The 23,463-nt window shown below is 44.9% G+C and overlaps 1 protein-coding gene across 2 annotated transcripts in view; it reads left to right on the top strand.

Annotated features, from left to right (window-relative positions):
• The window catches only part of SOBP (sine oculis binding protein homolog), a 116,478-nt gene that overhangs the window by 50,558 nt on the left and 42,457 nt on the right, over positions 1–23,463 (top strand). The window contains exon 5 of one of the 2 annotated variants that reach the window (XM_072855607.1): positions 13,564–13,659. The exons of the other annotated variant lie outside the window; for it this stretch is intronic. Within the exon in view, the coding sequence (XP_072711708.1) occupies positions 13,564–13,659 (96 nt within the window). The remainder of the gene's footprint in view (positions 1–13,563; positions 13,660–23,463) is intronic. 2 annotated transcript variants of the gene reach the window in all.

Consider the following 23,463-nt stretch of genomic DNA (forward strand, 5'->3'; position numbering starts at 1 on the left):
GGAGGAAATGTGATGTCTCCAGTCATGGCTTTCTTATCAGGGAAGTCTCTCTGTGTCCTAAAAACGCCATCCCACCTTGTGTTTCCCTCCCTCTTTTGCTTACTCACCACACTTCCTTTACCTACACATACATGCACATATGGAGTCCATCAGTAGGTAGGAAAGGAGGTGTGCTACGATCTCACCTAGCTCAGTGCTGCACAGTGAAATATATGTAAAAAAATCCAGGAACAGCGGACATACAGGCCAAACTCACTTATCAAACCTCTCACACCCATGCCCACTGCCCTCGTGGCAGGTCTGTACCCCTGGAAGGACCAGTGGCCCATTGCTCCTCAGATTGTGCTCAAGAGGGTGATACTGGCTGCTGCTGGAGACAAGCCTGGGCTAGGGGACCTTAGATCTGACCCAGTGTGACTGTTCTCGCTCAGATTAAAATAGAGAGTCCCTCTTTCAAGGTTGCGGTGGAAAAAAAACCTACTCAGACATCTGGTCCAACCAGCACAGGAGAGTTTCCTACCATATGTTTCCACTACCTTCAGCCCAAAGAGCTGGGGGAGTAGGAGCCGCAGGACTGATCACAGCTTGAAGGCTACCGTGCTGGGCGAGGAAGAGAGCCACAACCGCTTTTTGGCTCTTGCCCACCCCTTCCTTGAATCCCTTCCTAGCGCAGGCTGCCTGCGAGCGCAGTGGGGCACCGGGGGGATGATTTGCATGTTTGCTTGCCGGTCGCTCGCTGGAAGCCATGCGCCAGGGTTGGGAATCATTGTCCTAGAACAAACCAGCGATGCTATTTGTGACCCACAGCAGCGAAAGCCCGAAACACGAAGTGAGGGCTGACACTCCCTCTTTAACTTGAGCCACTGCGCTTTTCATCACGATGCCAGGAGTTGTCAGCTTTAACTCTGGCTTTTTTTGGCTTGTGTCACAACCTAATAAGTTATAGGCCAGCTTCTCCTGTCGATGTTTTTGCTGCACAGAAGGCTTCACATTTTGTAAGCTTTTACAGCACAGCTGTGCTCAGAGATAAAACAGAATGTGTATACAGTACAGTATGCATTCAACTGATGCACTAGATTCTTCCCACCATATGTATGGAGTGGTGTGCATTTCACTCCGATACCTCACTGCCAAAACTGCCAGAAGCAAATAAACAAATGGCGGAAGAGAGACACCATATGACGCAGTGCCAGGCACATGACCTAGACTTTCAGAAAGAGACCCTGGCTGCTTTTAAAGGATTATAATGGTCCAATTTTTTAAACTTCGCCTCCCACTGTGTGAAATGTTCTGCCAGTGTATGCTGTGAAGCATGCCGGTTGTTAAAGAACACTCATAGATTTCCCCTTCCTGCTAAGCAGCTGATGTTGCAGCTCCTCGTGCTCAATACTCATTTCCCCTTTCTTTGATGCCAGTGATTCCCCATCAGGTTTCTAAACCGAGAGAGAGGAACAATGGAGATGTGTGAAGTAGTCTAATTCTGGAAGGAATGCTCCTGTAAAAAGACAGAACACGTGTAATTAGGATAATGAGACTAATAATATTAGCAACAATTTAACGATTAATATATAAACAATGCAAGTGAGACAAATGGCTGTTCCGTCTCGTTCCCCACAAAAAAGTCACTAAGTTGCATTTCACAGCATCGATAGTGAAGATGCCTGTAATAACCTGACACGAATGTTAATTACATGGTTAGACGTAATTAATTTAAATTGTAATTCTGTTCCTGGAACTCACACTCTGAGTATGAAAAGGGCACTCCTCAGTTTCTTTTCTCTCTGACCAGCCTATTGTTAAAGAAAAGACAATGGCTGTCACCACCACGATGCTCTTCCTGCTAGTAGTACTGGGAAACACGGACGGATTTTCCTGTCTGTTGGCCTCAATCTTATGTTAGGCTGAACATCTGTCACTAGTCCGGTAGTTATCTTGCTAGCTCTGGCCTTTGCCTAAGCTTAGCTTTACTGGTGATTGTGTGAAGGGCAAGCAGGTGCTTTCTTAATTTTAGAGAAGCTTTAGGCACAGACTGGAAAAGTGCACTAAGAACAAGAGAGGTCAAGACCATTACTGCGCTTTACAAAGCTGATAGCCAATGCAAAACGGTCTGGATGCAGGGCGAGAGAATTAGGTCTTGGATTTTGATGGAATCAGATATGGAATAGAAAATGATGTCAAGTTTTTCAGATAGCAGCAATATTCAGTAGAGTAAGAATGTGCTTAAAGTGTTTATTTAGAGCTGGTTCTTTACTCGATGCTTTTGTACTTCTGTGTATTGATAGTAACAAGAGCATCAGTTTCCCTAAGCCTTGCTGCCTCCTACTGTAATATACACTGTGACCAAGATAGAGACCTCTACATCTTGGTTAAACAATGGGGAATTTGTGGAGCCATACATGGTAGCTGAAAGGCCAAAGGCCACATTTCTACAAGTTTCTCCAGACTCTGCTTAGACAGAGACGTCATTTCGACTCTGCCCTAAGATGGAATAGGTAATTATCTGCACTGGCAACAGAAGAGGCAAGCTTTCGATTTACAGCCTGGGAGTGGAGAAACACCGGCAGTACTTCGCTCTCTGAATATTGCAAAGCCCAGCTGGCTGCTCTAAGCCCAGCCCTTGAATGGAGGAGCCAGGGGCACTCACTGTGCAGGGGCTGTGATTTTGGCAGCTCCCAGCTCTGGGGCTGTGGCACCCACCGTGCACAGGAATGTCCTACCTCCATCTCTTTTCTTCCCTATGGAAGCAGTAGCTCCATCTTGGAGGAAAATGGGACAGACCTATGGCAGCAGACCTACTGCACAGGCCAGCAGGTGGACTTCAGTGGGCCCAGCGACACAATGGGTATATATTTGAGGTGACACCAAATAGTCCGTTAGACAGTCAGGAAACATTAAAGAAGGCCAGAGCTGTAAACAAGGTTATTGGCTAAGTATTTGTTGGAGGTATTGGACAAGTAGGAGTTATATAAGGGACCAGCACATGAGAGACTGGAATAAACCCATGGAAGCTTTAAAAAGCTGATAGTGCCGCCCTGAAATGGTAGGGATGGCATGGACATACTCATGCATACACATGAGGAGACAGCAGTGCTAGCTGGGAGCGTGCAGGAGTCTGGTGCAGCCTCAAGGGGTGCTTGTCAAGACAGGAGCTGCGGGGGAGAAGTAGGAAAGAGCAAATCAAGGTCACAGGAGAGGTGGTAAAACAGCAAAACATGTAAGCCTCTACCGTGTGATAAGGGGCCAGGCAGGTTGGGTTAGGGACAGAGGTGACAAACAAGCCATTTGACTCAATGCAGAAAACAAAAAGATGGTGAATATGTTTCTGCCTGCTCCTTTTTGTAGTGGAAGCATCCCCATTTTTAAGCCTGTCTTTAAGAGTTAGAGTAGTAAATTGTTTTTTTTTCCCCCGTAATAGCAATGCACAGAGTTGAAAACAAAGGTGTAGTCTGATAAACCCTAGGGCCTGAAGTAAACTGCTGGGAATAGTTAGCAGTGGCTTCTTGTAGGCTCAGAAACCTGGCCAGGGATCTACCCGCAACTGCTCCCCCTGAAAGATGGTAGTGAAGGGAACTGGGAAGACAGGGGCGTTTTTCAGCACATTTCATCTTATTGTGACAGAAAGGAGAAAACTCAGAATGGGACTTCTAAAATCCCAAGGCAAGTTGGGAAGATAAATTATAGTGGGTTGCCTCCCATTGCCTGAAAAGGTCTGCGTGCTCTGAACTTTCTTACGAGTTTGAGTAGACAGTTTCCTGGTTTTAGACATGATATACGTTACTGGAATCCCTCCGGGTGACAGAGGGTTGCAGTGGGCAGTGGAAAACACAGGCATGCTGCTGTGATTTAGAAATAACTTTCTGCCTGTGTTGGGAGCAAGTTGAGAGGTGTTTGAGTTACGTCCCATTTGTCAGTGAGAGTGTGGCATCCCCCGTGGTCATAACTCCTTCTTCTGTAAAGAAGAATGGAAATCCTGGAAAAGGACAGCTACCTCATTTGGACTATATCAACCTATTACTCTGCGAAATGTCTTTTAAAGTAAAACTTTGAATAAAGGCCTCAAAAAAAGGTGGCGGGAGTGGAGGGAGAAGTACTGTACCTGGTATTAGACCCAAAGCCAATGGTGATATCGTGACCTCAGTCCCTGACCTTCAGCTGGGCTGTCGGGAATTATAACGAATGCTCCTCACCACCAGCCGGGTTTTGCTTTTGTCCTGCTTATAACTGCCACTATCCCACCTTTTATTGCAGCCATTCATCATCGGCAGAAAGACTGGGAGATGATATTAAGGTTGTAGAAGATGTCGTTTGTATCAAAGCTTCCCCTCCTTTCTTTTCACTCTCTCCTTGCCCGTTCTCCTGCATATACTCTGTTCCTATTGGTTTTGCCCCCCTCTCCAGACCAGTCATCCCTTCACCCAGCTCATAAATGATTGCTTTAATAATATTACGGCCCCTCCATTTTCATGTGTGAATGGCCCAAGTGGCATGTCGCTCATAACCAAAGCAGGGAGAGATTTCTATTTTCACCCTTTAAAAGGCCACAGAAAATACAGAGAATAGGATCCCGCCTGCCTTGCACCGATCCCAGACAAGCATTTATTGCTGCGGAGTAGCGTGCAGACACAGCTCATTTGAGGGAAGGCTGTACCAACCAGACCTGGCCATTGTTTTTCCTTCTCTGCATTTATTCAAAATGCAGAACTGTTTATATACCACAAAGATGGGAATTAAAGAAAAAGTACGTGTAGAATTTACCAGCTGTTCTAGTCTTATTGTTACCTTCTATATCGATCAAATCCATTGCATCTTAATTGGATATTGACTGTTGTGAGGCAAATAAGGCAAGCTGTCAGAGAGGGGAGGGATGGGGCACAAGGTTTATCTTAATGGTATGTTGATCATGACTAGTCTATAAAAGCCAGTGGGAGAGGAGTTCATTAAACCAGCCTGCAATTGCTTTAAAAAAAATATGCTCTGAGTCAAGATGATTAATCATATATGTGACACTGCAATCAGAGAAAATCCACATTGTTGCTCTGGTATTTACAACACCGAAGCTTGAAATAAGCAGATGCATTGAAACAAATTCATTAGGGACAGTGATTTGTTTGGTCTGTGAGCCTTAGCTAACCGTAACCAACATTTGAGGATTTTTTTTTTTTTCCTTGGTGTTCTGTTTTGTTTTTCTGCCTCCCTGCTTCTCTGGCAGGCTGACTGGAAACGTGTGCTTGCCTTGCACAGGAGTCTCTCATCTGTGCTGGGGAACCCTTGTAGAAATGGCAGCAGTGAGAAGGGATACTTGAGCTACCTGACAGTGAACCACACAGAATACTTAGGAAAACGCTTTTATCTCATAAATTATAATAAGCAGGGAATGCGAAGAGAGAGGGAGAGCTTACCAGCTATGCTGGTGTGAGCTACCAATTACAAAAATGGAATCTGCTGGGAAGTCTGTAGTATATTTTCATTTCTTTCCTAGCTATATTTTAGGCTGCGTACTGAATATGTTGTAATAACTGTCAAGCACGGTCCATTAGTGTCTCTGGATCAGGCCTGTCATGAATCAGAAGGGAGATTAGTAGGATAGTCTCACTTTTATAAAGGTCCCATGCAGCTGTGACTTGTTGAAGAAATTCAAACGGGCAATAAACAAAGTTTATTTCAAATTATCTCAATGTTATGTGTTTGTTATCATATTTATTCTTTGACAATTCTGAACTGGTTATTAAAAATTTATGATATGGGTAAAGGTTTGTGCAGTTTGAAAAATTAGCTTTTGAGGCAGCCACCTGAACACTTCTCATATATCACCATGCCGTGAACTGCCAGGGAAGGGGGAGTGCAGTCCCATGGAAGCCCGTAGAGCTGCAGAAACTGCCTGGTTATTAGCCACTAGAGGAAGGAAAAAGGTGCATAAGTCTGGAATGCAATGGGAAAATGAGGTTTAAGGGGGAGTTTTCATTTGAGAGCATAAGGTAGTTCCCTGCTCGAGCAACTGGATCGAGGCTGGACCACCTTTGCTTGCTTGTGGGCCCGAGTCATTTAACATCTCAGTCCTTCTACTCCTCTTCCTATAAAAGTTAGAAGAGTGGTCCAGGGCAGTAGACACCACTATTTTTCCTTCAGTTGCTCTTTCTGGATGTATTGTGGAACTGAAGGCGATCATCAGTTTTTCCCAAGTATTTTATGACTGTGGTAGGAGGGGCTCTAAATGTACAGCATTGCAAGCTATATAAAAAGAAAATCCTGATTTTGCCTGGAAGGATGAGAAGTCCAGCAGGAAATCAGGGTTATTCTATAAAGTATATGAAACAAAACTGGGGGAAGGGGGGAAAAAGGTGTATTGAATCGAGAAAGCTGAATCCTTCTTTTTCTTGGTATAAGTTTTGAGTGACTTTTAAATGCAGTAGGATGGAAGTTATGACTTTAGCAGGCACTAGGGTAGTACTGTTATTAGTATTTCCTTTTGATTCACTTATAATATTACTTACATTATAGTAGAGTTTGCAGCTTGCATTTTAAATATAAGCTGTGGATAATTTTATACCATGAAATTCCGAGTGAAAAATTGAATACATAAAGGTGGACCATTCTGAGCCATAGCCCTTGGAAGACAAGCATTATTCAAAAAAAGAAAAGATCCATAAATAACTGCTTATCAGATTTTCAGGCACATTTGTTTGGACTTTTTGGTGTGCTTCAGTTATGCAAGAAAATGAACGTGACATTCCTCAGTTGCTTTGACAAGGATAATTTCAGAAACACTGCCCTATCATTCCACAGATTGGCACCTTCTCCTTCTTTGTTGTAATGCATTTTTCTGGGGCAGCTTTTCGCAGCAGAACTGCCTGTTTCCCAGGAGTTTTTACACCTGTTCAGAAAGAGACAATGAGGAGGTGTGGGTTGGGTTTGGTTAGAATAGCAGGTTCAACCTGGTGACTATTTATTTTTAAAGTCAGGGAGTATTTTTTCTGTCAGCACAATGGAGAAGATTGCAGGATATTCTGAATGATGTATTTGCTCCGGCTTTAATCACACTAGCCAGATCACTGGCTCCTGAAGTCATTTCCACACCAAACCTTCTCCTAAACATGTGGACTAGACATGCTTTTCTAATCCAGTCTGCCATTAGTGGTGTTGCGTTCAGATTTTGTATTCGCTTTTGAAATAGGAACTAAAATTTGAACAAAGGTTAGAGTTTGGGTCTAGATTCATCACTGTCTCTAATGGACATATCACAGTAAACATAAGCAGCTCTTACCAAGAGATATGCCAACAATAGGGGCCCTTGTCTCGCCGAGGATGCCTGCAGGGAATTGAACCTCAGGCTCTACTTAGGGACTGCATCTTTGCAGGAACATCTTTGCTTCTTCTCAGTGACCATATAACTTAACTCTCTGTGAAAGGGACTCTGCAGCTGTGGAGTCCGTACTGTAATATATAGGAGCCAGGAGCAGCTGAGTGCCAGGGAGAGATCTCAAGGAAGGCTGTGGATAGATCCCAGGCAACAAAATGGCACAAACCTGTCTCCAGCAGTTTGCCCTCTGCTCAGGACCTGGGAAGAGCCGCACACGCAGTCCCAAGGTTTTGCTTGTCGCGCTGATATTGTTCCACTAGTTTCTATCCGCTGGTGACTTCTTCTAGTGTAGACAAGATCTCAATTCCTAACTTAAGTAATGGGTGGACATGTCCACGTGTGTTTGTACGTGTGTTCATGTGTGCGTTGGGGTGGCGTGTGTGGGGAAAGAGGAGCAGAAGCAGCAAAAGAAGTCAGCAAAAGCCTTTCTGGTTTTCCTTTGCATACTTAATAAAGAAGTTATAAGGGGGCATATTCCCAGTTTCTTTTTAACTTTGCAGATCACCTTCAGTAGACAGATTGTCTCGTGGACCACTTCCCCTCCCCTTGGCGATCAAATAACATTCCTGTGGTGACTACAGCAGTTGCTTACATGGAAAAATAACATTAGGAAAGTATTTAATGTATTTTTAGCTGTCTTTAAATGCATTTTAGCAGCTGGAAACAAGGGGAGTTAGCAGCACATGACCTGCAAGCTCTCCATAGACCACCACCAAGTGTGCAGAGAGCCACTACTGGCAGAGAGAGCCCAGGCTGGGAAACTTTGGGTAGGGTGGTCACCTCTAACCTGGGGTGGTCACAGGAGGTCAGGCAAAAGGGCTAACCTCGATTTTAGTGGGATGTAAATGATAATGATGTGATAAACAACCAGCGCAATTTTAGGTCCTTTATTTTCACTGATCTGAGTTTTGGGAAATTTTATGAAACATTGTTTTGACGTGTTCCAAAATACCTGGGACTCTTTTGAAAAGCTTGAGAAGATTTGAGAGGCTTGGAGTGGCAAAATATTACAACTGCAGAGATTAGTGAATGGAGTGCAGCTGAGAGAGGCAACAAGCTAACAAATACTGCTTATTCCATCATGCCGCAGATCAGGAAAATCCTGAAATCCTTGTGAATCCTCTTGTCAAACATTAGTGGGAGCTTTCCCTAAAGGAAAACTTTCCCCGAGCCGAGGGCTTACCCACTCCTATAACTGCACAGTTGCTGAACCAGGGACGTCCTCCCCGGACCGTTGTCCCTGGCCCTGCTCCGCTCCCAGCGCGGAGCTGTGACCTGGCACCCTGACGTCGGTCTCCCCCGCTGCCCCAGCCCACAGCAAGTATGTTCATATTTCTGGGAAGAATATACTCAACAGATGGAAGTTTAGTACTATTTTTACCGTTGCTGGTGCAGTGAATGTAGAGAGCATGATAATTGATTATCTGGGACAACAGAAATGCACAGGAACTAGAATTTCAAGGATTAGGGTCTCCCCGAGGATTTCCTTCGAGGTTCAGTGACGGGGGGGTGGAAGAACGGAGGGGCGCGGGGAGGAATTCCTCGCCCCGCCAGCGGGAGAGATAACCTTTGTGGTGGAAACAGAAACACGGCTTTCTGTTCCCGTCTGCAGCCAGCCTCCGGAGACAATAGTATTAAGGGTGATGTGAGCTTTCTCTGTTCCTTGCCACTGGACGGGAGCCTCAAAGCAGTTATGTGCACTTCTATAGCAACGCTGTTCAACTTCTCGCAGCTTTTTTTTGTCCTACCAGAGACGTTCAACTAATGCCTGCGTTTAACGTGTCTAGGGGTAATGGTCCCGTGTTTCATCTGTTTTAAAGGACATTTATGGAAATTAGGTGGCAATTTTATCCTGAGTAAGCAGGCTAATATTCTGTCACTCTGCATTACTCAAGTGGCCGTCGGTCTTAGAAAATAGATGTTAGGTGTTTTCAGTTAAGTGGCATTAAACTTTTGTGGAGCGAGCAGTAGGATTTCATTGCAAATGCATTGTCCCTTTTTAGTGGAAGCTTTGCATTAACGAGTTCCATCTTAATAAATTATTCTGTTGAACCTGCCTTGTGACTTATACTATCGTAAGATCCTGCCCTAAATATTAAAAAGTAAGCACAGATTTCCTCTCTCAAGGCTAAGGCTGCATAAAAAGACTTACACTGAAGCTAAGAAATCCCCTATCTGGATCAAGATAATTTTTCTCTGAGAATAAGGAGAAACAAATATCCATGCGCTTTGGAGAGGGGGAAATTCTGCTGTAGATTATTCTTCCTCTGTCTTGTTAAAAAAAGGAATCTTGTCTTAATATATAGTCTGTTTCCAAACTATTGGCATCTTTCACAAATATAGGCTGGCTGGCTTATGAACAGATAGCACAGTTTGTGTAGCCAAAGATAGTTGTCATCATGCACTTATTAATGAGTACACATATCTCTGAACATCAAATGCTGTGCTATTTTCAGAGAGGTCCTTTCATATCCTGTTTTTTGTTCTTTTTTTTAAATTTTTTTCCTTACCCTCCTGCCATTTTCCTTCAAAGCACAGTGGTAGAAAGCAGAGTGGAAAGGGACCTGGGAAAGGAGATGTTCTCATCCGTCCAGCTTCCCTGCATCAAGATCTACTCTGTGCATGTCATTCCTGACAGATGTTTGCCTACTCTGCTCTTAAAAAACTCCAGTGATGGGGCTTTGACAGTCTCCTTAGGCGATCTGCTCCAGCGCTTTGCTGCACCTATCATTAAGAAGGGTTTCCTGATATCTAACCTGCAATTAAAGGCCACGCTTTCCCGCGCAACCCGTCATCAGGCTGACCTTACAGTCAAGCCAGCTCCACCAAGTCGACTGCAGTTTCCTCACTAGATCTTCCTTGCCAACGCTGCTCCTTGGGTAACGTGTTCTCTTCTGCCAGGAGTAGCCGGGGCGGTGCGAGTGCCGCCGCTTTTGTCGAGTGTCCAGCCCGGTGTCCCATGGGCCAGCAATGGGCAGGTTTCCCTCTCGGATCCCATGCAGCTGACAGGAAGGTGGCCGCCTGCCAGTAGACACTATTGAATTAGGAGATTCAGTAAATCCCAGGAGAGGCGCTGCCACAGTAAAGTTGCAGCAGTTTTGCGCTGATAAAACTAGCAGCGCTCACCGTGGTCCCAGGCCTCAGAACAGGAGTTGAAGCCTTTTTTGTCCTGGAACAAAATGTGCTGTGAGAGCAGTCGTACCATATATTGCATATATGCAATCAATCGCATCTAGCACTTTGGACATACATTTTTTGATGAGAGCATTTCTGTAACGATTTTAGCAGTTTAAAAGCATTTTAAAAAATCAGAGAGGTCACAATTTTGGCTTGTTTTTTTTTCCAGTTGCTTCCTTTAAAATATTAGCAGGCGAAATACATCCCGTGGCAGCCAGGCCTGATGGAGAAGCTGTAGATGCTAGCCTGCTGTGAGCGAGGTCGAAGTGCTGGGGAGCTGAGGCAGTTGCTTATGGGTGTGCAGCAGTGATTGAGAGTGAGTCAGTATAGATACAGGCATATCACAATATTACCATGGCAAGATAAACTCTGAGCCACTTTTTTAATACACTTAGAACAGTGCTGAACATTGTCAGAGTGTTTCCTTCTGCAAATTATTTACAACTGGAAGGTGGTAGTAATGAATTCATGTAAAGCAGCTGGGGAAATAGGCCTGACTGCCGAGAATAGGTATTTTTTGCAATGGAAACCAGCTAGCTAAGCTAGGTTTACTTTTGCTGCTTGAGTAAATGATAGCAGTATATAGCTAAACTGGTTTTGAGACTAGGAATTTTTGGTGACATCCAAAATTAAACAACGTAAGGTTTCGATCAGTAGGAGGGGGGCGTGTTGCTGTCAGCAGGGGTGAATAACCTTTGTGTAACTGGCAGTTTTGGTAAGTGGGTCAAGGTCGGTGGGGTTTGCCTCTATATTTTAACACATGCACTACAAACACCCTGATATCCATTTCATTTTACAAGGTGTGTGCGTGCACCGAGATAATGCACCAAAGGGTCACTGGCAGGTTACAATGTGCCAGCCGTCACATGCACAATATCTAGAATAGTGCCAAGATACAATAGCAGGGGTCTGGGGGCACCGATAGCATTCAGAGCCCTGCATAACACCTGTGGCCCATGTAATGTCTCGCTAGCTCTTTGTCACTGAGCATCCCCTTGGCAATCCCGAGCTAACAGGTCCGTTTCTATTTGTGCAAGGCATTTTTTAAGGCATTTTCCCCCCAGTTGTCTTCTAGATGACCTGGAGGAGCTTCAGCAAGTTGCCCATGTTCCTTCACTCAGGGAGCAAGAAGGAGAAGAAAGGACAAAGTTAGTTTTCAAAATGAGAATTGGGGTTTTTTTTACAAAACACCGTCAAATTTGGACTTTATATTCCACGCAGCATGGGAGGTAGATTTATTGCATGAGAGAGGTTTCAGTTTCAAACTAAGAAGAATACATTTAAACCTTTGTCAATATAAAAGTGATTTCAGGTACTCAGGAATGCTCTGCCTCTTCCTTGTGGTTTGAAGGAAAAATTTTAAATATTTTCCACCCTGCAGCTATTGAGGACAGTGAAAGAAAATACCTATAAGCTGCTAGGAAACGTGCAGAATAAACTCATTTCCCACTTCCCGCTTCTTGTAATAATCATCAGTTGTAGGTAGTACTCCAAACATACTTTCGGACAAACTTTGCACTTTTAAAAACGGTATTTTCTGTCGGGCAGAGTTTGTTCACACCCCATGGGAGAGAAGCAGAGGCCCAGGTCGAAGCCTGCTGGACTCAACGGGCTTTCGATGAGGTGCAACCCCTGCACGTTCACCTAAGAATCCCTGGTGCTGTTCACTCGCGGCTCCCCTTTCCCACCCCGTCTCCCCGGAGAGAGGCAGAAGCCTATTTGAAGGCAAACAAGCCACAGAGCCTACAAGGTGTAAATATCTTTCATAAATGCCAACGCTGAAAAAGCCTGGGCGCCGGGAGTGTGACACACGACGACAGGCAGTTCACGCCACGCGAGGGGGGAGCGATACGCCAGCGCTGCCGCAGCCGCCGAGATGCGCGTGCATCGTGCCCGGGCATCCCTGGACCCCCCCGTCCCAGGGGACACAGACGGGGGGCAGTTGGAGGGCTGGGGAGCAGGACTACCTGCTCCTCTCCCCATCGCCTCCGCCCGCTCCCTTCGCCCCCCACCTTCACCCTCCTCCTCTCCCCGGCTTCTTCGGGCAGGGGCTGATTTAAATAGGTTGGCAGGGAGCCAGGAGCTCATCATTTTAATGCAGTGTAAAATGGAATGTGCATAATTATATGCAAGCCATATGTGAGGGAGACAGCTCAGCTGTGAATTTCGGGAGGCTGCGAGAGGGAGAGAGCGAACAGTCAGGGATCAGATGAGATGGAGCGGAACGGAGTGCAAGTGTCACCCAAATGAACAGTGTAATGAGTGTATTGCTGACACTCCTCCTTTCGCCTGCTTCTCCCTTTTGCTTTAACTCGAAAGCAGAAAACGCTGTAGATGAGAAGGGAAAAATACTATATGCAAGCAGGATTGCTAATGGGCTCTGGTAATGTCTCCATTTAAACTTCAGCTTTCTTAATTAACAGCGTAGTTCCAAATACCCAGTAACTTTTAATGCATCTTTGTCATTAAATATTTTGACCACATTTGACTGAAGGATCATTGTTCTCGCTAGATGATTGCTCCTTTCAAAGCTTCACTTAAACATGGAGGGGGAATCCATTTATCTCTAATAGTATTACATGTAAATTATGAGTATGAAAACTTACTTATTTTTTTTGGCCTTGCTGTTAAACTGAAAATACAAGTACATTATCTAGGGATTGCTTAAGCATGTCAAAAAGTTTAAACGAGTACGTATGTAATGTAATCCTGAAAAATGCAATGGAGTAAATTGAAACCCTGAGTTACTCACAGTTTCCAGCTCAAATATTTTGTTTTGGGTTTGTCTTTTGTTGTTCTAATTATTTGCAATGCAATGAATTTGCATGTTCAACCTAAGCTATGTAAGAAAACAGCATCCCAAGTTCTCATATCTAAAAGGTGTACTGCGTATTTAAACAAACTTTTTAATAATGTTGTATTTTGGGATTCCCGTCTGTTTTAATGATCTGAGCTGTTATGCTTTTAGCTATTTTTTTTTTCTTCCATTATTTGTAAGTCCCTAAATAGGCCATTATATTTCCCTTCAGGCTAGAGATGAAGATGGACATGCTGAAAATTTTCCCCAGCAGCACTATGCTAAGGAAACTCCAAGACTTGCCTTCAAGAATAACTGCGAACTACTTGTAAGAATAACATACTTACAACAAGTCTAGATTGTTACTTTAGCACAGTGAAAACCGTTTTTTTTTGAAAGGCTTTTGTTCGTTATGACATACATTATGAAATATGATAGTTTTTTTTTCCTGTTTAGCCTTCTAATGCTAGTTCTGCTATCCGTGAACAATTTAAGATCTCAGATTGCTTGAAAAATCTCTTATATTTGATGACAGCACGTGAATGGCCTTGTCGTACTACCTTGTCTCGCATGGTAAATCAGGGACAGCCATGCAGGGAGCAGTTGGTGATGCACGAAAAGCCCCCCCCCTCCGAGGCACCCCAAAACTCACTCTCCCATCCACCTTTTAGCTCTGCCTTGTTTTCGGGTGGCGGCGCCGCATTTCGTTCTGCTGACACGCAGTACTCCCTTTAGAGCTCGCCTATTCCTCCCCTTCCTCACTGCATGCAGGCGGGAGCATCCTCTCCTCTCCACTCCGCTCCTCTCCACTCCTCTCCTCTCCTCGCCACTCCTCTCCTCTCCACTCCTCTCCTCTCCTCTGCTGTGGGGAAAGAGCGAAAGCCAGGAAAGCACATACAGGGAGCCTGGAGTGTTTACAAGCCGTACGAGAGATTATATCAGCTGTGAAAGGATCTCTGTTCCAAAGCAGGGTTAATTCGCTGTTCATTTTAGCGTTTGCAGCTAGGCAAGATTAAAAGCAAGCAGGAATGCCTATTATATTTCTATTAAATGAATCTGTTGGGACCTAATGTTCTTGATTAGCTTGCAAAAATGAGTGCTCCACGGTGAGTTTTTCTGTTTGCCTAAAGTAAACAGAGAATGAATTGTAATACATTTAAGAGAGATTCACGCATGGCTTTCGAAAAGGGAGTTTTAGATGAATTGGTAGATCTCTCCCTTGCATTCGCCTTTCTTCTTGGCCGCACTTAAAAAAAAATGTATCGTTTGGCTAAATGGAAATATTTGTGGAGAGTCAGAACACAGGGTTATATTTTGAAACAACAACACCTTTTTCTCATTATAAGTATCGAAGAGGGGGGTGGCGGTGGACAAGCAAGCTGCGTTTCCTCTGCATTAAAACCCATGCCTGCCTCCCCCGTAGAGGACGCAGGGTCAAACGCTAATCTTGGTGTCCCAGGTGCGGATCCAGCGAAGTCGAGCTGAGGAGCCGACGTAACCCCGTGCCAAAGCCAGCCCCCAGATTCAGACAGTTGATCAGAGAAGCCCAGACTGGAGGCAGCAGCCCAGAGATGGTGGCCAGTCCCCACTGCCGGCACGGGCCAAAGTGCAGAGCATCTTGGCCTCACCTGCACTAGTGGGCTCACAGGGTCACCTCCCCCCCAAGCATCCCCTCTGCTGAGCCAACCCCCAGTTAGGTAATGGCAATGCTTTTTAGAGCCACAGGTGTCACTCGGAAAGGTCAGTGCGTTCCCGGTATAATTCTCCCCAGCAAAAAGCGACGTGACCCGTAAGACCTGATCTTGCTTCCTCTTAAACCCCTTGCAAAGTTGCTGTTGGTTTCAGGGACAGCAGGGTTAGGTCCTAAGGGGAGGAAACTAGACAAACACAAAAAGCAATTGGTGCAGGTGCAGTCACCATTCTTGTGCCAAATAAGTGAAACTGTTTCTTCAAGGCCATGCTTAATTACTGTGCCGCTGGTCAAATCAGGCCTGATGAACCATCACAGCGCACAAAGATGCCCCTGAAGTCAATAGGGCTTCTTGGTGTTCGAGGAGTTCAGGACTAGAGTTGGGAGACAACACGATATAAAATGTCATGTATTATTTCAATTGAAAATCTGCTTTATTTTTAGTGCGAGCAATCAATGAACCAATGAACCCCCTTTGTGCTATTAAAATCAAGCATTCTTTTAATGCCCAGTTAATTATTTCTCTATTAATATGCATTTAACTTTTTGCTTTATTATATCACTTCTGTACCTGGCAAAAGCTCAAGTCATTCAAGTTAGTCTTTCATGTGCTTTTTTGGACAAGTTTCAGTTCTTGTTTAAGGAAGTAATAAAAGCAATTTGTCATAGTTTTATTTTTCCTCTGCTTTTGGAAACAAAATTGGCAGGGATGTAATCTGTACTCAATTTGTATGTGAAAAAAAAGTAGACAAATAATGAATATGTACCTCTGCTATCTTTAAAGATGTATTTTAGGAACTTTCAGTGGAAATATGATGCTGGGCCTAGGCTTTGGTGGGGAGGGAACTAGTGTTATTATTTGTCAAAGATGCTACGTGTTTCACAGAGAAGTAGTGATTTTCCTTCTATATCTTTACTTTTTGGGAAACAATGCTATATTTAAATGTGCTCGAGAGTAAAGCGAATTTCCCAGGAACTGGCCATTAAGACAGTATCTTTCTCCTAAAGGCTAGTCAGTATTCCTACATTTGTGCTATGAATTGTCTCCTTGGGAGGGGAGAGGGGGGGGAAAGCATGAAATAAAGCAGTGGGGACAGCTGCTTCCTCTTAAAAAATACTTTCCCAACAGTAAAAACCTACCCAGAGTGTAACAGTGCAAGTCAGATGCTGGCTAAGCGAAAAGCTGAGATTTTTTAAATGAAAGAGAAACTGAAACTTGTTTATTCTTTTGAGAATCGGGAAATCCTTGGAGTTTTCTCAGTGCAGTTGAGAGTAAGTACTGTAATAGCCTGTCAGGTGAAATTGGAGGCTTCAGCTCAAAAGCAGTTTCTTTGCTTTAGGGTTCAGCTGCCATTTTCCAGCAAGGTTTGTTCCAGCAAGCGCAGGCTCCTCTGTTTGGGAAATGCTGGTGCTGGGAGGGTGCTGCCAGGCGGGACCCAGGGGCTGGGGTGCTGCTGCTGGGTCTGCGTGCCAGGGCTCTCCTGCAAGAGCCACGCTACACCGGCTGAATCTTAACATCCCGGGTCACAGGCACGCATGGCGAGCTTTAACTCCTCAGTACTTGGAGAGATTTGAAAGCATAGTAACATAGAGTATTACAAATGGTATGCTTTCTTCATTGCTTACTCCTCAGAAGAGGAGATATTTTGGTTAGTGAGGTACAACTCAGCTATATGGATTTTTTTTTTTTTGAGACAGTGAGCTTGATAGGAAGTAGGAGGAAGAAGGAGGTGTAATTTAGGCAGAAGAAACCCCTGAGTGCTTACGGTAGTTCTGCGCGTGAAGAAAAGCAGTGACAATTAAAGATTTGGGTTGGTGTAGAAAGCCATTATGCAGTTACGGGATTAGGTCAGGGTATTCATTTCCCATATTAAATCCAGATATGTTGTTGTGTGTTATGCTGTTTGAAAACAAAGTGATTAAGATGCTCTAGTCAATGAGGACAACAAATTTTCCTTGTGAACTTTTCGGTATTTTTGAGAATCATGTTTTCTTAAGTTTAGCTAGTCATGATAAATACTGGGAACTACATAAAACAAGTTTATTTTTAAAGAGCCAGGCCAGCATGCTGTCTTGGCCAGCCGTCCACTCTTCTCCCATAGGCTTTTCTTTCAGGCATATCTCTTTGTTTCCACAAGGAAAAGGCAGAATTTAGTCCTCTGGAAGCTGATTGTCAAGGAGCACTACAGTCCAACTAATAGTGGATGTGGGGAGAGAGATGGGATTAACTGCAGAGAAAGGGTAGGCTAGAGTGAAAAGGCCAGTGAAAAGCTCACAGCCTCAGCTCTAGCTGGCTGAAATTCCTGAGCCATTGCCTAGAGAAAGGAAAAATCCATCTGGCACCTACCCAGGTTAGTCAGGGTAGGAAGAGCCATGCTTGGATGCCTTTTAACAAAAGTGGGAAAGAAAACCCAACAGTTCGTCCTTCCCTGCCCCCCCCAGTTACCCAGGATATCGAGTCAAGGTTTCAGATTGGTGTGCTGCTGTATGAGCAAAGGAGGGTTTGATGGGTTAAGGAAATTAAACACCAGGTTGCTTTCCAGTTCATTTGTTTATGGAGATGATCTGAGTACCACCCACTGCTATGGGATTATATGTAAAGCAAACAAATAAGCAAACAAAACATAAACACCCTGAAAAAAAATTCATTTCCAGTCCCACACCCAGCTGTGACCCACGGTTTTCCTGCAGTAAAATTATGATCTTTTTCTCTTTGAAATCAAATAGCCTGCTCCTAGTAGTTCTGCTCTGGGAGGATAAATTCTTGACTCCACTATGCAATGAATTATAAGGTAGTCCTGGTGCTTGGAAGCTGTTACGTAAAAGACAGAAAATAAAACATGCTTGTTATTGGATTTAATGCAAACTCACCTACGGCCAGTTATCTTTAATCACTAACAAAAAGAGGCAGAGAAAGCTCTGAAAACACATCTACAACTGAAACATGAAATGCAAAACGTTCTCTTACAAGCAAAAGGCCTTTGGGGAGGCTACGGCATGGCTGAGAGAAGCCAGAGCTACAGTTAATGCTTTGCTTGAAGTCGTGTCGCTTTGCTCTGCTCTTCCAGCACTAGAGGCAGGGTCAGGGCGCGTGGCACACGTGGGGTATCCGGACAGGGCAGCAAGGGTGCAGGCAGGTTAGCCGCAGCGTTATAGTACTGGAATGTGGGAAAGATTGCATGCCTACAAGACGTGATTTTAAAAAGCACTGAGAATATTTGTGATCAGGTGAGGCCAGTATGTTTTGTAGTCGTAGTCAAATGTAAATACGCGTATCGGTATCCTTTGGAGGCCGAGAGAGTTTTGGCTTTAGAAACTGAGGTTTGGATTTTTTTTTTTAAGGTACCTGTCCTGTTTCCTGTGCCTCAGTGTCAAGCAAAACCGCTCCCTGGTAGTGCTTCAGCATTAAAAGGAAATACCCATCAGTCCATTTATAACCACAGTGCCCTCAAAGGAGGACTGAATTTGGGGAAGATAGCTTTGCTCATCCCCTCTCTTGCCTTTCCCCCCCTTTGTCTCCCATGCTGCTTCCTTATTCCTAGCAGAGAGGAGAGAGAAAGCAAAGGCTTTTCCCTGCTGTAGCTCTCCCTGGCTCTTCCTTCACCCTGGTAGGTGCAAACCGGCAGAGGGAGGGGAGGAGCACTTCCTTCATCCTGGCCCAGGCTTTGGGACGCACAGAGCTTTCGGCCAGAAAGCTGGAGCGGGACTGCTGCCCAGCAGCTCTGACGGATGCAGGGCCACATCTAGCCCTTAAGGTACCGACCTTGGGGTCAGGAGGCAATTTTGCCACCCTGGAGAGGCAGGAGGGGAGAAGGGGACAAGACCTGTGACACCGTGTGGAGCTCCAGGTTGTAGAGCTACTGGTACCAAGCCTGCTGAGAGTTAAAACCTCCACAGCAATGCCTGCTACTCAACGTTTGCTGCGTCTCGCCACTGGTGCTATTTTTTGGTGGTTTACCGATGGATTTCATCAGTTTCTTGCTCGGTTTGCCACCACAGTCTGAGAGCAACCGATACGGCTCCATCAGCTGCACCATGGTGTACGCAGTGATTTGAGCAAATGGCTGTGCAAACCCCATAACAGCCGATGGAGAGCCCGCCGTTGGTTTCAGGGACTTTGGATCAGGCACAGAGAGCTGTCAGAATGGCAGTTATGGCTCTGGAACAAAAATATTGAGAAAAGCAATTGTAGCAGTGAATTGATACTGATGTTCTTAAAACCTCAGTAATCTTGGCCACATGAAATTCAACCTTTCTTGTGACTGAAATAACAGTGAGGCTTAGGTCATATGGTAGACTAATCGCCTGTAATGTTTCATTTTCAAAAACTAAATTGTTCATGAGTTATAGCAGAATATTTTAAAAAGAACCTCCCCAAAACCCCACCAAAAATCTTGCATTCTGTTTCTTTTCAAGCAAGGGTAACAAACCAGGCAAAATTGCCGTAAAGTTTTTTTTGTCTTTAATTGCTGCCAGGCTGAATGAACGGCTATGTGGTGTTCACCTTATGCACACTCCTAAAGACCGTTGAAGTCCCCGGGCGCTGGGCGAATGCACTGAAAAAAGGCAGTGCTCAGCTCATGGGCAGATTTGCAGCCTGGGGGGGAGAGGGGAGCCCCAACACCCATCGCCGGAGCACGGGGCACGAGGGCAGGCTCCGGCTGACCCTCCCTGCCCGCTGCCTGGCTGTGCAGGTAGGCACCCACGGGGCACTGGCTGCCTCGGCAGCTGCGCCCCGATAGGCATCTCACCGGGATAACGCAGGACCAAATACAGACCTGCAGCCTGCCAGCTGCCCCGCGATATGCCGTCCCCAGGAAATGATAGGCTCTATGCCTGTCCACACAGATATGTTTACTGTTTTAGAACAAATGCATCCACTGTCTTGCCCGGCGCACGGGCTGCGTCCCTCTTGCCCTGCTTTTTAAATTTTTGGTTTTCTACCCCATAATAGAAGTGAAGGCAGTTGCTTGTGTTACGTCAGCACGGGCTGGACCTGGGAGGTTTGGGTCATGTTGCTGGCGCCACGGCAGACCTTCCTGGGGACCTTGAGAGATTTCCTTGGTCTTTCAGGCCTTCTGTTCCCCTTCCCCTGTCCCGCACCACCGTCCTGATAAAGAAATATGCTTTTTTGTTCTTGACTCACACCATGTTTAGGACTCCACAGCCTCTGATCCAAAGCCCAGTGAAATGAATAGGATCCCTCCCGTTAACTTTAAGTGGGCTCTGAATGACACCCTGTATTCTGTAGACAAGAAAAGGCAAACAACTGCTTCAAGATGTCTTCCCCCTCTCTGACCAAAAATTGCTGTAGGCCAGCTAACAGCTAATTTGAAGTGTAGAAAACATGGTCTTTATTAATAATATTTAAGCTGAAGGCTGCAATCAGAGACCAGCTGTAGGAACTTAGAGAAAATACAGCCCTGTCATAGCAAGTCTGAGATAGCAGGTCTACTGGAAATAAGACCCAAACCTCACTCCTTTTATACTCAGGGTTAGCGAGGGACCATGACCGACAGCATTAAGGAGGGCGAGGGATGCCCCATGCCTCCCGCAGAGGCGGGCAGGGGAGTGCCATTAACCCTTGAGAGCAGCAAGGAGGGTAAGTCTCTGCCAGTTCCCAGCCCAGATAAAATACAAGGTATGAAGTCCCTGGGAGCATGGGGAGCGGGGAGAAGGAAGGGAAGGAGACGGGGATAAAAGGAACAAAGCTCTCCAGTGCCAGGGATGTGGCTTCCCACACAAGCAGGCTGGGACCCCCAGTAGCTCTACATAATCCCCACCTTTTCGGTCCAGTGGACTGAATTAAGGAAGATGATTCAGGGAGCTGAAGAGATGGAATAAAAGGTGTGACAGGGAGAAGGGCGGGCGGCAGGGGAAGGTGGGCAATGGGAACGGGACAGATTTGGGAAAGACCACGGCTACCCGTGGGGGGTGTTTGGCCTCCCAGAGCCGAGCGCGAGTCGTATCCCCTTTCCCGCAGCACTCGCCTCGGGTACACTAGAAATAGCAAGCAATTTCGCCCCAGTGTCTCTAGTTTAGTATTTTCCTTCATACCAATACAGGAGCATTATTTTAGGATGTGTCACTTGACACTCAGTGAGCACAAACTTGCCTTTCCAAAGAAGGAGGCATATTTTCTAGTTTTTAACATCGCTGTTATTATTATTATTTCAAAAGAGAAGCAAAATGCATTTGTTAAAAAGGATAATAATTAAAATCCCATTACAGCTCCAATTCTGTCATCTTCCTCCCCAGAACAAGCATTAAAATTTTTATTAATAAATGTGCAATTACTGGTGACCTCTGAATAATTTCTCCAACCTTAATTTCTCCTCACTGCAATACTGTGTTGTATTACTCTATTTTTACTCTTTGCTTTCCTCATTTGATGTGTTTACTGAAGTTATAATTTTCATATTAAACATGTTCTCGTTGAAAAATTGCTTTTTCAAAAATGGTTTTAAAAAAATAGCAATCTTTTTATTGACTGGGAATTTAAACAAGTAAAAAGTTAAGAAACTGTTAGCTGAAAATGCATTTTTAGCAGGCTACTTCTTAATAACGATTTCAATACATTTTAAAGTGAAAAAGCCTGAAAAAAATTGTCAGCCAGCCCCCCCAACTCCCCCCAACCTCTATAAAACTGAAAAAAAAAAAAAGCAGGTTTGTGTCCCTTGGAAAGAAAACGAGTTGTGAATCGTGGCTTTGCTTTATGAAACTGGCATTCATAACCGATTTAAATAAAATTCAGACAGTTTTTATAGAACGTTAAAGAATAAAGATATGCCTTGTTCCAAAGGAAGTGAAGTGCGGTGAAATAAAATTCATCGGATTTCCTTCCACGTAAATTGGAAATAAAATTTCCAAAGTCATCACCCAGAGCTATAAATATTTTCTTCTTGGGGTTTGTGCAGGAGATGCAGATGGCTCAGTAGGGCCCGTGGGGCACCCTGGCAGCTACCTGGGACTCCTCGTCTCGCCACGGCCGTACCTGCAGCACGAGGTCAGGCCATAAAGCTGGCTTTAGTCCCCTGGTGCTCAGGTCCTTTTGCACCTCTGAGCCCAGCTCTCAGCAGGGTGTTAATGAGAATGGGTTTTGTCAGGTCTGAAAAGAGCAGTGTGACTTTCTGTAACGGTGCAGTTGGCTTATGCCTTCATCTTGCTGCACGCGTTGTCCTCCCCATGAAAAAGGAAAAGAGCTTGAAGGCTTTGACCCCTTTAAGAGCCAACATACAGTGGTAAGAGAGTGGGATTTCGAAAATCAGGAGCCCATGCTCTTTTTATTTCTCAGACTTCAGATCCAGCCCGCGGGAAGGAGGGTTGAGAAGAGCCTGGCCACCATTCAGCTGGACTGCAGGGAGGCTTGGGGGTGCTCTGGGATATTGAATGTGTGGCCCCCTCTCTTTGGGAATCCCTAGGACTGTGCAGGGCTTCCAGGAATGATGTCCCAAGAAGGCAGATTAATGCCATGCAGTTATCTGAAGGCACACTGAAGGTCTGTCTGCAAGGACCACATATCTCAGTGCTCACTGCTGTCTGTAGCAGGCACCTTTTTTACATCTCAGCAGTGATGTGTATTATATTGCTTTCGGGATGGGAAAAAAAACCACCCAAAATATAAATCCTGCATTTTATTATAGAAGTTAATACCAATAATTACTTAAAATCTAATGAATTTCAGTTCTCACTTAATTGCTTTTGAGTAGTTCACTTAACTTATTAAAAAGAAGCAAGGACATATTCATTTAATGAGCAGCAGCAGCCTTGGCCTAGCATCTGCCTACATTCTCTTTTCAATTAATCAATTATAGTCCAATGCTGTGTAATTACACATTAAGAAAGTTATTGGATATCGCAGCATGGCTGTCCCAGGGGGCTCATGAATACACTAATATAACACACCTGTAATGACCTGTTCTCAGATCTGCAAATTGCTCCCATTTCTCTCTCTCTCTCATTGCTAAATGAAGATGAGAGCAATTACCATTAACTTTTTGAGTCACATCTAGTCAATGAGAGAGAAAAAAGATCCCTACCAGCATTCATAATAAATCTGCCTGTTGGTACGGAGTATTTTAACTGCGCCAGGCATCAAGCTAGAAGGCAGTAAACACACATCGGGATCGCACAGGGTTGCGGGGATCCCCGGGCCGGTCTGGCCTGAGCACACGCTTCACCTGTAGACAAGAGAAACAGGCAAGCAGGAAAACCTTGTCAGATCACATCCAGGCATAATCTGCCTGGCTTGGTTCGAATCAAGCCAAACTCTGGAACTGATCCCTATGCAGTGGCTCTAAGTCTTTGCATAGCAACTAAGCCGTGTTGCTGTTGTGTTGAGTTTTTTTCAAATGCTAGAAAGAACAAAATTTACTATGTAATGGCAGAAAGGCTTTGGTTGTGCGAGAGGATACAGTCCCCAATGCTCTCTTATTAATGCAT

The sequence above is a fragment of the Ciconia boyciana genome, chromosome 3, assembly GCF_034638445.1.
Source record: "Ciconia boyciana chromosome 3, ASM3463844v1, whole genome shotgun sequence".
In the NCBI taxonomy this organism is placed as follows: Eukaryota; Metazoa; Chordata; class Aves; order Ciconiiformes; family Ciconiidae; genus Ciconia; species Ciconia boyciana.